At 34.4% G+C, this 15,264-nt stretch overlaps 2 protein-coding genes across 3 annotated transcripts; both read left to right on the top strand.

Annotated features, from left to right (window-relative positions):
* Window positions 1–945: 945 nt before the first annotated feature.
* Window positions 946–9,046, top strand: LOC110625134 (protein EXECUTER 1, chloroplastic). The gene is made up of 12 exons (XM_021770677.2): window positions 946–1,596; window positions 2,260–2,376; window positions 2,496–2,561; window positions 3,115–3,221; window positions 3,577–3,658; window positions 4,494–5,213; window positions 5,333–5,456; window positions 6,617–6,786; window positions 7,213–7,287; window positions 7,361–7,453; window positions 7,570–7,712; window positions 8,549–9,046. Exons 1-11 carry the CDS (start codon window positions 1,156–1,158, stop codon window positions 7,657–7,659), a joined length of 2,085 nt encoding a protein of 694 aa, XP_021626369.1. The 5' UTR covers window positions 946–1,155; the 3' UTR covers window positions 7,660–7,712; window positions 8,549–9,046.
* Window positions 9,047–10,164: 1,118 nt separating this feature from the next.
* LOC110625135 (fructose-1,6-bisphosphatase, chloroplastic) lies at window positions 10,165–14,802 on the top strand. Of its 2 annotated transcripts, XM_043960633.1 has the most exons (4): window positions 10,165–10,871; window positions 11,838–12,234; window positions 13,991–14,344; window positions 14,777–14,802. In XM_043960633.1, exons 1-4 carry the CDS (start codon window positions 10,461–10,463, stop codon window positions 14,785–14,787), a joined length of 1,173 nt encoding a protein of 390 aa, XP_043816568.1. In that variant the 5' UTR covers window positions 10,165–10,460; the 3' UTR covers window positions 14,788–14,802. The 2 variants fall into 2 exon arrangements, with proteins under 2 accessions (XP_043816568.1, XP_021626370.1); XM_021770678.2 differs by lacking the exon at window positions 14,777–14,802 and having other exon boundaries at window positions 13,991–14,622.
* Window positions 14,803–15,264: the final 462 nt, after the last annotated feature.

The following is a 15,264-nucleotide window of genomic DNA, read 5'->3' as shown; positions in this document are numbered from 1 at the left end:
AAATACATAATCTTTGTTGTTAGTTTTAATAATATTTTAATTAGTTAACATAATTTTTTCAATAAGATCTAATTTACTAAATTAATGTGTTTATTAATTTTATTTCTTTTTTATATTAACTCTAATTAGAAATAAATACATATTTTAATAATCTGGTGAGTGGATTAAATTTTAATTAACTATTTTATATCATGTACAAAAACTAACAAAAAAAAAGATATAACAAAATAAATTAAAGTCATATACAACCAGTAAAAAAAAAAAAACTAGTAATTTTAATGCAAAATTAGAACAAGAATTTAAATACCAATAAAATTTAATTATTTACAAAAAAAATTAGTTAAAATGGAATTAAAAATATTTTTGAAATTATAAAATAATATTAAATTTAATGTGAGATCATTCATAAAAAAAAAATTTAACAAAAAATTATAATAAAATGAAAAATATTATAATTTTTGGATTAAAATCTTTCAAAGCGTGACACTTTTGAGATTTCATACGAGTGAATTTATATATATATTTTTTTTATCTCATAATTTTTGTATATATTTTTTTATTATCTCAAAATTATTATTTATTTTATTTTTATATTATAATAATATATAAATTAATTGTTATAATTTTATTTTAAATATAAATTTTTATTTATTTTTTAAGTGAATTTTTAAGAATATTTTTTTATATTTAATAAAAATTAAATGTTAAATTATTATAATTAAAAAATTAATAAAAAATATATTTTTTAATTAATGTGAAAAAATAGAAAAAAATTATAAAACTATTGGAATATTTAATAGAATTATCATGATTTTAATTTAGATAAAAATTAGGTATGAAATTTTATCTTTGAAAAAAAAAAGTAAAAAACAAATATTTTTTTTCTTATTCAGAAATGATATTTTATTTCTTATTTATTTATTTATTTTTATTTCTACTGATGCTTATCTCCCGGCAGACAACAGCACCACCACCACCCTACCTTTCCCCTTCAAAATCAAAACAGCTTTCCTCTGTCTTGTAGTTTCGTGTCGCCTGATACTTCTCCATTTTTACTCTCCTCCACACCTTCAATTCAACATCTGCTCTTCAAAATTTTCATACTTTCATACAAATCCACCACTTACCTTTTTCTTCTCCCTCTACAATCCAATCATGGCTTCAATTTCACCTCCAACTCCTCCTCACAAACTCTCCTTCAGAACCCACCGCAGGTTTCTTCCCAAAAGGCCATCCTACCCTTCTCCTTCTCCTTCTCCATTTCCTTCTCACTCCTTCTCTTGGGATTCTTCGGATTCTTCTTCTTCTGCTGCTGTTGGTGGTGGTACTTCTCGCTGTCGCTGCACTAATTCGTCTTCTTCTGATAGTTCTTCCAGTGAGTGGCGATGGGATGCTGCTCTTCAAGGTTTCATCGGAAGTGCGATGAAACGGATTAATTCGTTTATCAGTCCCCGGAGGAAAGAGGATAAGGAATTGGGGAATGTTATGGATGTGGAGAGGGATGATGGGAAGGGTGAAAAAGAGTGGGATTGGAATCGATGGAGAAGGCATTTCGAAGAAGTAGATGAGCAGGAGCGTGTTGTCTCCGTTCTGAAGGTATTTTCCCCGACTTTCTATCTTTTTCAATCATATATTCTACAATACGCATGCAGAGTTTCGAAGTAATTGATTACCTTGAAGATTACCCTTTTTTTTTGGACAAGAACTGCTTTCTGTTTCTTGAAAAAAGGGAATAAGAATCTGGGAAGTGCAACTTGGGGGAATTGGGAACCTAAATTTGAAGGAATTTCTCTTGATTGGGAACTGGGACTTCTTCATTTATAAATTGCAGAAAAATGGCCTTAGAAAGATGGACTTCTATTTCAATGCTATTTGTAAAAGCCATGTCTATATATATATATATATATACACTTTTATCAACCAAATGTTCCCTCATCTTATAAGCTCTGAATTGTTTGATCATCGCTACAAATTATTTGGATGAAGAAAGACTCACCACTGGTCATTATTAGTTTTAGGAAAAGTGTTACTGAGCTGATAAATGAAGATAGAAGGTTGCTTTCCAACTGCAATTTTGTGTTGTACTAAAAAAACTTACTCTATCTGCTCTTGAAGGTAGAACTATTTAAAAGGTCAGATGGTACTAACTTAGTTAATTGTATTAGAAAGTGCTGACATCACACGCTAGAAGGAATGCTGAACTTATGTAGCTGCATGACACACCTTTCTCCTGATACGTTGAAATTTCCTTCCCTGCAGTCGCAGTTGGATCACGCTGTAAAAAGAGAGGATTATGACGATGCAGCTAGGCTAAAGGTGGCAATTGCAGCTGCAGCAACAAATGATGCTGTTGGCAGAGTTATGTCTCAGCTGAATGTATGTAATTTGACTTATTGCTTCGGTTTTGCCAGGTTGGGAAAGGGCAGAGGGTCATGACTTATGAGTCATTAGTAGTGCCATTGTTCTGCTAACCCTTTATTTTTTGGACTCTTCAGAGAGCAGTAGCAGAAGAGCGTTACCGAGATGCAGCTTTGTTGCGAGATTATGCTGGGACTGGATTGGTGAGTTAATGCTCGACTTTCCCTTCTTATTAGTTGTTTTTTCAGATAATTAGCTTTTGGCGAGATGGACTCTGCGTGGTATTGCTTTGGATATTTGCTCCGCTTGAAGCATTCCCTGCTAAGTTTGTCCTATTTATGTGAGGAGTTGCCTTTTACCAATTTTTTTGGGCTTTATGTCAACTGCAAACATCTTAATTTTGGGGAGTGTTACTGAAAACGTTTCAAGTGCATATTTTTTCTGTGACTGGTATTCATTTCAATTCTGTATGTTCATGATGTAAATGGCAGATTGTTAGAGTAATAGCATAATAGGGCAGTTCTCTGTCTCTACACCTTTTTAAATTTGCAGGTGGGAGTTGATTCTTGTGAAAAAGTTTAGTTGTTTTTTCATAGTACTAATGATGGTCTATCATCATCTGGGATTAAATAAATCTGTCTTTTTAGTTTCCTGCTTGATATTTTCTACTTAGGACCAAGGCATATCTAAGAATAAGATTGTGTTGTTACCATATAAATATACTTCATGTTTTCTTTTCTTTTTATTGATGTCCAGGTTGGATGGTGGTCTGGCATCTCAGAAGATGTACATGATCCTTATGGTCTAATTATACGAATTACTGCAGAGCATGGAAGATACGTTGCAAGGAGTTATAGTCCTCGGTAATTATTTACTTGCTTGTTGAAGAGTTCATTTCAGTTTCTCATTCTTAAATTGATATGCACAACACCTTGTAGGCTTTTCTTTCACACGATTTTTGATTGAAGAGTAACTGTGATCTTATTAGCCATTCTTGCACCGCTGGTAGCATGCCCAAGTTCAAACTGAAATGCAATTTGATTGATGTGTAAAAGTGTAAAAAATAAAATGTGAGTTTATCTGACCTTGTGGGTGGTGATGCATTGGTACTCAGCAAAAGTAAACACCTTCTTGGTCAAAAAATCAAATTCTGCAATTCAATAACGTGGATTTTTATTATTTTGGAAGGTCTAATATCCATTTATCTTTTTCTTTCAGACAGCTTGCTACAGCTGCAGTTGGTGTCCCAGTGTTTGAGATCTTTCTTACAAAGAACAGGAAAGGTGAATACAAGCAGCAGGTATCCTTGTCTAAGTCCCGTATTTTGTATATTAATTAAATAAGTTGTGAATTTTTGACTTGGGAGATTTAATTTATTTATTTCATAAGCTAAGAGAGCATTCCAAGGCCAGGTGCCAAGGAGTAGTGCCATCCTGTATGCAATATAAAAATCTTTCTAAGAAAAGATTAGAGAAGCATAAGACATCTAGGTTATTCCCAAGTTGCTTCCACTGAACCAAAATCCAACTTAATTGGTCATCTATATTTTGATCTTGGATGGATAATTCCTCCAAAAAGTTTTCCTGTCATTCAACAATATTTATTGCAGTTAAATCTGTTAGTCTTTTTATTTTCTGTATGATAATATTTATCTCTAGCTTACATTAAATCTACAATCAGCCAAATGCTGTGGGTGACTTGCACCGTTACCAGGATTGTACCTGTAACTGCAATTTAGCAATTGCAATCCGACACCTGTGTACTCAAACCTTGCCCCATGGGAGGAGCAAGATGCCCTTTTCTGAACTCCACGATATTTAAACCTTGTTCCATAAGGGAAGCAAAATGCCCTATCTTGGTCATTGACCTTCAAATTTGCTTGCTTAGTTGCTCATCATGTGCATCAATCATTATGTGCATATTGGTGTATTATAGAATTGTATACATATGTTCATGCTTGCAAGCATGGACAGCTGCAGACATGCTTAGTTGTATGCAGTGTGTGAACATATTCTTCTGTAGATGCATTTACTTGTCTTGCTTGTATCCTTTCTAGTTGTGGCCTTATTGCATTAATGCTTCTGGTTCAATCTGTGTCAGAAACATTCTCTGATGGAATTCATGTACTTTTTTAGGCAGTGTACTTGAAAAGAAAAGGATTTTCCCAAGACTCTTCAACAGTGTCCTCTAAATCACCAGGTGCCACCAACCACTTAAATCAGCCAGGGACAGTTGAAGATAAAAGTGATCTACTTGTTGTCAGCACTGAGGACGCTGAGGATGGTGATGATAATGAAGATGGTTCTGACCTCAATGATGGATTGCCTGGTTTTCAGAATATTTTGCGAGATATGATTCCTGGGGTGAAGGTCAAGGTTTTGAAGGTGACGGCACCCGCAAAGGTAGATAGGGATTTCATATCTAAGGTGATAGAACAGATAATGGATGAAGAAGATGATGAGAAGGATATTGAGTTAGAAAGCATAGACTCAGAAGATGAAGTTAGAGGTGAAAGTGACCAAGAAAGAGATGAGATTGAAATGGATGCCACTCATGGCATCATTGATAACGAAGGGCCAAGTGAAATTTCAGTTAAAGTTGTAGTTGGAGGTCTCACTCAGAAACTTTCAGGAAGCATGCCTATGAAACACTCACTCAGAGTGCCTGCTAAGCTAGAGAAAAAGGGACGGAGGTCATTTTGCTTTTCTATTGAGAAAGATGTGAACCAACAAGATTCTGGTGCCAAGGAAGCAGGGTCGTTGGACAAAAAAGCAAAGTTTCAAGGTCAACGCAGTGTGGACAGTATTATGTTGGATCTCGCTAAATTCATTGGTAGGGAGAAGATACCATTAAAGGTTGGTTCAATTTTCTGCAGGGTATATCTTTGTGTACCTTTGGTAAATAAGATGCTGACTTTTTGTCAAAATTATTACAATGGATGGTATGTTTGAGTTCTTTTATTTCGTCTGTGCAGGTACTGAAAGATGTTGGGGACTTAATAAATTTTACCCTTAGTCAAGCTCAAAACCGTCAACCACTGTCCGGATCAACAACTTTCCATCGGATTGAAATATCAACATCTCCAGACCCTCTAAATGGTGATTTGAATCTGTTCATTGTTAAGTTATCAAGGGCATAAGTCCAACTTGTTACCTTGAAACTTTATATACATTTTTGAATATGGTCCCTGAACTCAAATTCCACGCAAGGAATTACCCAAAAAGCAATAAAAATTATGGCAATTTACACATGCTGACACCTAAAATTGATTTTTGCCTTTGGTGCTGATTCAGGGTTGATTTGGAACTATTTATTACATGTGCTCAAGCATAGAATAAAAAGATACTAGCTCATGATTGAAGTAAATATGCACATCACTAGTAATTGGTTTCTATAGGTTTATCTCTAATCAGCTATTGTTGGATCTGCTGTATGTGTAGCTCTTCTCTATGTTACTTGGACTCGAATGTGTCATAAATGGGTGCATATTTCTATGTCTGACTTGTTAACTTTATAATTAGAAAATACGGGGATATGGATCTAAGTTTATATGCGAGTGCTTGGATACTTTATGTTATATAAAATAAACTAGAATAAAAAATATATATAAAGTTATATAGGAATAATTATAGTTAATACAACCAAATACATTGTCCAAAATACAACCAAATAACTATTTTTATCTAAATACATGCACTTCATCTTGGGAGAAAAGAATGCTCTATTAACTATGCATGAATATGTCACTCTCAAGTGTCTGAGTGCGCAAATATGTATTGGACACATATTCTACGTCGTATCCTAATAAAATGTCATGTTGACACAGGTGAGGCATAGCAAGATGAAGAGTCAGAGTATTAGAGGCTCTTCTTATCTAATATGTTAATGGACATTAACTAGGATCTTTTTGTCTTTTCTGACAGTTCATCCTATATGTTGAGTAAATAATTCCACCTCAATTCTGACTTGGCACCAGAAAATAGCTCATATGGTCACAAGTTATAAATTGTTACAATTTTTTTGCTTAAGACTTTGAGTAGTTCATTATATTTAATTTATTGTCCTAAGATTACATTGCTAAAGTTCATCAAGGTTTAGGTAGAACTCTGTGCTTGTGATGTTATTATGAGGGGTGTAGTTTCTCCTTGTAGTTCTCTGCTTTGACATGTTTAGGACCTTCCATTAGTCTGTTATTTTTTTATCATTAATCTTAAACTTAGGGTGAATCTAAAATTTTCATACTATATGATTTTGTCAGGACTTTATATCGGGGCTCATGGACTGTACACCTCAGAAGTCATACACCTACAACGTAAATTTGGTCAATGGCAAGATGAACGTGGGACCAAGGAACCTTCTAGTCTAGAGTTTTATGAATATGTTGAAGCTGTAAAATTAACTGGAGATCCATATGTACCTGCTGGACAGGTAATTTCACATATTTAGCATTTGTTTATAAAAGCTGGAGAGAGTTCATGTGTGTAATCTTAGTCATTTGTCATTCTCTTTTGCAATGTGGAATGTGTTTCGTCAGTTTTTACTGACAAAACCGTTTTTGGCCATATAAAGTTTACAATTTCAGGCACTTGATTTTGCTATTATGAACAATACGTGCTCCAGTTCTTAGATTTTTTTTTCATATTTATTTATCCATTTATTTTGCAATTACATTCCTGAATTATTTTATATAACTAGCATTGTATTGTGCTTCACTGGATAATTTGCCTTGTTGGGATAGCCCTGAGGAAAACCAGCAAGTTCTTTTGGTTGGCCCTTAACTGTGCCAATTTTCTGATATTCACAGTTAGTTTGTCTCCATAAGCAATAACAGGTTTACATTACTGATTCCTGTAGGTGGCATTTCGTGCTAAGGTTGGAAAAAGGTATCAGCTTCCTCATAAAGGCATCATTCCTGAAGAATTTGGAGTGGTATGTTTGTAAGCCTGTATTCTTTTTTTATGTTTCCTCTTCCTCTTTGCTGAAGGGCTTATTTGAAACTCAGATTGCTCGGTACAGAGGACAAGGGAGGCTTGCTGAGCCTGGTTTTCAGAATCCTCGATGGGTTGATGGTGAACTTGTTATTCTTGATGGAAAGGTTTTCAGCTCTTATATCCTCTTATGACAGATGTTAGGCATTCTCATGAAACAGTAACTTATTTGTGCCTTCTCTCAGAAAGATATTAATAGGTTTCATTTTTTCATTTTGTGCAGTACATCAAAGGGGGCCCTGTTGTTGGGTTTGTATATTGGGCTCCTGAATATCACTTCTTGGTGTTTTTCAACCGTCTGAGGCTTCAATGATGCCCATGTATATAATGTTCAAGCTTGTCTGTTCTTTCTTTGTATTTTACTAGGTGAGTACTTTCTAACTGAAAATAGGTCAACTATGGTAAATTGTTTAACTGAATTTGTGATACCTATGTTCCTCAAATTGTTGCTACATTTTGCTATGCTCATGCTATAGTAGTATTGTAGCCCTCTGCATGGGTACAAGTCCAAAGCTGGAGGATTTGAACTATTGGTATTTAGTTGTAGAAATTCTGGTGAATGTTCTAGGGCAATTGATTTGCATTTTGAGAGGTACATTTTGAAACCATCTTTTTTTGTACATTTGTTTTGATTGGATTAGATCATTCATTATTGCAATTGCAGACCAATATGAGACATTATTGGTACTTATTAATGTTGAGATTTTGTGATGTGTATTATGCATCCATAAATGCTATAGAATGAGATAAGATTTTGCAATTATATATACGTCTCGCGCTGTTTATCTATATACCATATCCGCAATGTTTTGATGCTCTGTCTGTTGGGACTCTTGTTATATTTTTGTTGGAGATGGATAATATTTTTAAAATGTTATCTACATTTAATTGTTTGTGTTTGTTTTACTTCTTTTAATATCTATTTTTTGCATGTGTAAATTCTGAAGGAAGTGATATAGTATGTGACAATGACATCTTGATTAGTTTTTTGGCCCCTAGTATGATTGATTAGAAAAAGGAATCACCTTTGGAACATCTGCACGTGTTCATGTTTCTAGTAGATTTTTACAAATAAAGATATTATTGGGAATTTTATTTCTTAGGTGATAGAAGCCAGATATATTATGAGGTGCACTGATTTTAACACTTACCAGGTGCAGCGCAGCCTATTAACAGTTTCTATGATAACTTCTGTTTTGCAGTCTGCCAGTTTGTTCATCAACTTGAGAGCATCTTAGGTATTGAGATGGCCACATGTCCAATGCTCACTCAACTAATTTTTGCATATGTAAACATAGTGACCTACTGAAACTAACCCAGAAGGACGCAGTAGGTATTCAGCTTTTCTATGCATGAATTATGAGCAGCCATTTCCAGCTGCTTATGCGGTTAAATTTCTCATTGGATAATCTAGTAGTAGTATTTATCAATTTCTAACTGTATTAGAACTTTCCAACTTATCATACAACGGGAGAGTAGGTTCTAGAATTGTTTTTCATACTTTCATACTTGACGATAGATGTGGCTGGGCATGTGCAATCTTTATGTACCGACTACTGCCATCGAGACAATGTGGAAAGGCTTATTTCAGAGAAGCATTAGTCGAATGAGCTCATTTACAATTAAGTGCTTTGTAATTTTCCACCATTCGTTATAATACTTGAATGAAAAATGCAGGCCTAACCTATTATTTTGTAAAATTGCTGTTTTTAGTTATTTTTTCGGTTGCTTCTTTCGCTTGCTGCATATTAAGAAGCAAATGTTGAAGTCAACATGCGGTTGCATAGGAACTAAGCTGGATTCATGACTGCCTGCGAGGAGGATAAGGGTCCTCAGGCTTGTTAGGCTGAAGAGAATCGAGAACCCGCATGACCAATTTTTTCTCAAGAAAACTCTGGCCAGCTTGCTGATTCATTGATCATTCCTGAGCCTTCATGTGGGATTCTCTTGGAGCATAAAAGACCAAATCAAGCATGTGAATTTGTTGTTCCACAAGAATTTTTACTAAGTTACGAGGCAGTGCAAAATCCATTAATGATATCTACAATCACCCCGTCCTCGGCAAAAACCAGTCTCCTGCTCAAGGGGAAGCTCATTTTTTTCGTAAGACCAGCTGTTTGAGACACCATATTCAGTGACCCAATTCACTTCACACTGTAGGACCTGTAGCCCTGTGGAAAGGTAGCATGTGGACCTCCATTTGTCTAAAACTTATATGAACAAAATTAGGAAAAGAGAGAAATAACCATCACAAATTGGAGACGGAAGCAACATAACTCTTATTGATGCATTGTTTAACTTGCATATATATATATATATATTGATTGGATCTTACTGGAAAATTCTAGAAACAAACTAACAAACTGCCTATATTTCCTTCCATTTTCGGTTGGTATCACATGCATGAGCAGGAGGGAGTTTTGTTTCAGTGAGCTGAGGGAACTAGTCCTCGATCCTGGGAAGACGATGATCAATGCTTAGTTCTTAGACGCATCGTTTTACTTAGCTTGTAACGCACTGTTTTGATTCAACACTTCCACGCACCATTTTGCCTGTTACTAGCCGTTATATTCACCAACTCTGCATGCTTAATTTCCTCTACTAGGCAGACTAATCAAGGTGTCCTAACAAGAGGATGAGAACATGCAAACCCAAAGCAAAACACGAATATGAACTAAGTGACTTTTATCAAATCTCAAGTAATTATATTAATTTTTTATTGCTAATATATATTTTTTTTAAGAAAAAAGAAAAAAATAGCAAAAAAAAAAAAAGATCCTTCTTTATGTCTAGAAATCCGGTTCTGTTCTTTTATCCTCACTATTTCTAGGAACCCAGTCCAAGAATGATCTCGGCTTACACAGTTTAATGGGTAGAGCTTCGGGCCCATGTTGTCGACCTTCCTTCTCTTCCTCCAAATTTTTTGTTCATTATCTGCTCAATTTCTGTTCTTATCCGCTGAAATGATCGGAGTGTTCCCAAGAAAGAAATTTGATCCATCTCCCTGCTCCTCCAAAGAATATATCTGTAGGAAGCTCAAAAACTTCTGATTATTTTCAATGTTTTCAACGTTTCCTTTCTAATCAATCTCCAACAAGCTATAACGTCTATAATATGCAATCATCTGTTCTACCCATATACCCAACTTCTCTTGTCCCACCAAAATCTCACTCTTTTCACGCAAAAGTCCACCTTTTCCTGCCAAACTATCCAGTTTTCGCGGGGAGCTGTTGTAATTGCAGGCCAAGAATGGCTTCTCTTGGTGGGTTTACCGTAAAATCGAAAATGGGTGCTTCTGCAAGTGGCGATAATGGGTTTTGTACGTTGGTGGAATATATGGGTAAGGGAGGAATTGACGTGGGGGATGATCTGGTGGTTTTGTTTAGTCATTTACAATATGCTTCTAAGAGAATTGCAGCTCTAGTAGCGTCTCCTTTCAATTCCAGTCTCAGTAAACAAGGTAATGTTGCTGGTGATGGCAGTAGCTCAGATAGGGATGCACCAAAGCCACTCGATATAGTCTCGGTTTGTCCATTTTCCCCTGCTGATTGAAGCTTACATTTAAGGTTCCTGATTTTAGAATGTTCTTTTTTTGTCCTCATGAAATTCAAGTTTACTTTTTTATTTATAAATTCAAGTGTATGCTCAATTTGAGGATTTCTTGTTGGCTATTTAGAGCTAATAGATGTATTCCTTTACTACTTTTTGTTAGATGAAGTTGTGAGCTTTAGTGTTGGACAGGATGGTTCTCAGCCTCAATAGCTTGAAGGCATTACTTTATTTTGTTTACTTATTCATTTATTTATATTTCAAGCAATTGATAGCGGCTTCACTAATCTCCACTGTGAACTTACCCCAAACCTGAAACCTCCACCTGGTAGTAGATCAAGAAAATATTAGTTGTGGAGGCCAGTGGTCAAGCATTTATGCATATTTATATTATGTACAAAAATGCCTTCTAATATAATGCCAACTTCCCAAGATGTTCCTGAAATGTAAAGATCAATTTTTGCTAGATTTTCTGTTGCCTATACTTTCTTTTGTGCTTGTGGTGGGGAGTTTGGAAAATTAAGAAGCAAAAGGAATTAGTTGTGAATTATATCAAGAGAAAGCTGAAAAGAAAAACCATGAAGAATAATTGCACCAGAGAGAGATGGAGAAGATGAAATTAATACATAATGGGCACACATATCTTCAGACACAAAATCAAACATTCAACAGTCCATGTCAAGATCTGAGAGAACAAAAATCCATTGAATACACTAATTACCCCTTTCTTTTCCTTTATTTATCAATGAGTTGGTTATGGAGACTGTTAGGAGAAGTTTATGATTGAACTCATAACATTATCATTGATTGTTGCATAGGGTTCTCAATAGTGTTGAAATGAATTCTTGTTCTTTCAGCACCTCCCCCTGTCTTTAACCAACAAATAACAAATGAAAAAAAGAAGTTAAATTGTTTAATTGGTGAATGCATCTTGTTGTGCAGAATGAAATAATCTTGGCATCTCTTCGGAATTCTGGAAAAGTTGCTGTCATGGCTTCAGAAGAAGATGATGCTCCAATTTGGATAAATGATAATGGTCCATTTGTGGTGGTGACAGATCCCCTTGATGGTTCTCGAAATATTGATGCATCCATTCCTACAGGAACAATTTTTGGGGTATATAAACGCCTTGTTGAACTAGATCATCTACCTCAGGAGGAGAAGGCTATGCTGAATTCACTGCAGAGTGGAACTAGGCTTGTGGCTGCTGGTTATGTGCTCTATTCATCAGCTACTATATTCTGTGCCAGCTTTGGTTCAGGAACACATGCATTTACACTGGATCATTCAACAGGAGACTTCATTCTCACTCACCCAGGCATTAAGATTCCTCCTCGAGGTAATATATCTGTTGTTGTTGCTATGGTTGTTAATATTTTAACATCTTACCTTAGGACTACCTCGAGCTATAAAATTCATGATTTCTTCCATGATAAAATAAAATTAATATATTATTTGGCTTGGTATTCTCTTAAGTTGATTGGAATTTTAAAAGGTAACAGGAACCCAGATGCACCTAGTTTCTGAGTTATAGACATTTTTCTATGCTACCGTATGTTGGTGATATACTTCATTCCATAATTTTGTGTCCATCTTTCTTTTTTTTTGTTGTTTTAATATTATTGTCGACTTATTTTTTTTTATTATAGTGAACATGTAAATTGACTATTATAATCCTATTTAATTTTATTTTATTTCCAAAATAACCTCTTATTAATTGTTATTTTTCTAAACGAGTATTCAAAACATCTCTTAGTGTTTAATAAAATTTAATGTCTTTCCAATGGGTATGATTGGAAAGTTAATAAAAAAAAATTGTCTTCTTAATCTGTGTTGATGCGAAATCCAGAATCAACTCATAATAAAAACCCCGTCATACAACTTGACGAGGCAAAGATATTCTCTAGAAGATTGCTCTACTACACCTTTGACCAACCAATGTGATTAATAAAAATAATTCCAACTAGAGAACATAAAAAAAAATTGCTAAACAATGGAGAAAAACAAAAACTTTAAGAATAAATTCTCACTGTGAAAAGTCAAATATCTACTAATCCTAGTTGGAATAGGAAAACAAAATAAATCCTAATTGAAATTAGAAAATAAGATAAATTCTAGTTGAAATAGGAAAATATAATGTAATCCTATTTAAATAAGGAAAAATATATCTAATTCTACTAATTTGACTTCTAATTCATATATAAACTAAAATATCTCATACATGAGTTTCCAAAAGTAAATAAATTATGGTTGGAATTGGATCCACAAATTTTTAATAAAAATAAGACTATTTGTCTTCCAAACGTTGTATTCAGAACGAGTGACTCGAATTCTCTTTGATTTCTCGTGATTTAAAGCTTGCCATATTAATTTTTTAAAAAATATGAAGACTTCAATGCATAATTTATTATGGAGGAATCATGTCATTCCTATGCTTGCATCATGTGTGAAAAAATAAAGTGAACAAAATTATGGAAAGCAGGGAGTGTAAGTTTGGAAAAATTAAAATTACTATATTTGTTCCTCTGGTTTTAAAACTCAACAATTAAGTCCCTATGTTAACTTTGTGAAACTAAAGATCACTCCGATAAAACAATATTTTCTTTCAGTTGGATAAAGTTAAGATTACAGAACTGAACTATTTATTTTTTAGAAATCTACTGTTGATTTTAACATAATCTAGGGACTAAAAGATACTATATATTGAAGGATATTCTAGTAATTTCTAAGATAATTTATAAAAAAATAGACGGAGAGACATCGAATTTCACGGAATCAAAATGCAAGGATTAAATTGTTGAGTTTTAAAAATAGAGAGATGCATATATTAATTTTAACATAACTGAGAAACGTAAAAGTAATTTACTCTATAATTTTCCATCAAAGTACTGGCATTGACAATCATTGTTCTTTATGCTAGGATCAAATATGTTCACCAGGTTGCAGCTTGAATTCTCACTATCTTATTTAAGTTGTCTGTGTAGTATTGACCACCATATTAATGTTTTTTACACTTCTTTGAATAGAAGAGAATGGAATTACAAATGTTGGTGCAGAAGTAAATCCCATTTTTGACTTCTGTCTATTCATGTCAGGGCAAATCTATTCTGTAAATGATGCGCGATATTTTGACTGGCCGGAAGGATTAAGGCAATATATTGACACTGTTCGACAAGGAAAAGGAAAATACCCTAAGAAGTATTCCGCCCGTTATATATGTTCTCTTGTAGCTGATTTTCACCGGACATTGATGTATGGTGGAGTTGCAATGAACCCAAGGGACCATCTCCGTCTGGTTTACGAGGCGAATCCTCTTAGTTTTCTTGTGGAGCAGGCCGGAGGAAGAGGGTCTGATGGTAAAGTTAGAATTCTTTCACTCCAACCGGTGAAGCTGCATCAGAGACTTTCCTTATTTCTGGGAAGCCTGGAGGACATGGAAGAGCTAGAGAGTTATGGAGATGTTCAACAGAAAGTAAATCCTGGATATGAAGTCTGATGATGATCTTCTGCTTGGATCCTATAAGTTTCAAGTGTAGTCGTAATTTAGTCATTTCTAACACTATGCACATGATACTCACCAACCATTCTTGGCTCTCAATAATAGCTCGGAGAGTTTTCAGCTGATAATAGCTTGGAGAGTTTTTGCGAAAAACTGGAAGCTCATGAGCCGTCTTATCTTTGTAATGTCTTTGTCCATTTTGTTATATTGAGTGATTCTTCAAATCTATACTCAGATCTCAAGTGGTACAGCTAAAGAATATATTTTTGGAAATTTCTAGCTTCAGAATAAAGGGATAAGCATATAAATCTTGACTAAATAATTTTAACATATTGATTTGATGACTGTGAGATCTGGAGGTATCACGGAGGTGTGACGCAAGGCGTGGTGTAGATTCTTGAGCCTTGAAGGAAGTATCTATGGTCGTATTGACAGTGGGATCATAAATGATGAGAATATCGTATATCAGTTAATGGGTCTGTATGTTTTGTAATAAATGGAGTTCTCTGGTACTCTGAAAATTCTACATTCAAAGACCGATGGGTGAAGATGATCTTTTTTGTTTTCTCCTTTCTTTTATTATTTTCTTCCACTAACTTAAATCATATTAAGTATGATGATTTGAGATCTAAAAAAAGATAGAGTTAAATCATAGACTGCGTTGTGTATTAATGGGCCAGAGAGCTCTAACTACAATGGCTCGACTGCAGTCTGGGTAGAGTCAAATTGCATAGAGAATTTTGATTATAATGTTTCGAGATTTCGTAACTGGTGCGCCTGAATAACCAAAAGAATTACAAATTTTTATAGTTGGTGCGCTCGAATAACCAAAATAACTTTTGTATAGATAAAAGTTCTGTTTATACACTT

This window comes from Manihot esculenta, chromosome 10, assembly GCF_001659605.2.
Source record: "Manihot esculenta cultivar AM560-2 chromosome 10, M.esculenta_v8, whole genome shotgun sequence".
In the NCBI taxonomy this organism is placed as follows: Eukaryota; Viridiplantae; Streptophyta; class Magnoliopsida; order Malpighiales; family Euphorbiaceae; genus Manihot; species Manihot esculenta.
This window is presented reverse-complemented; position numbering and strand designations above follow the sequence as displayed.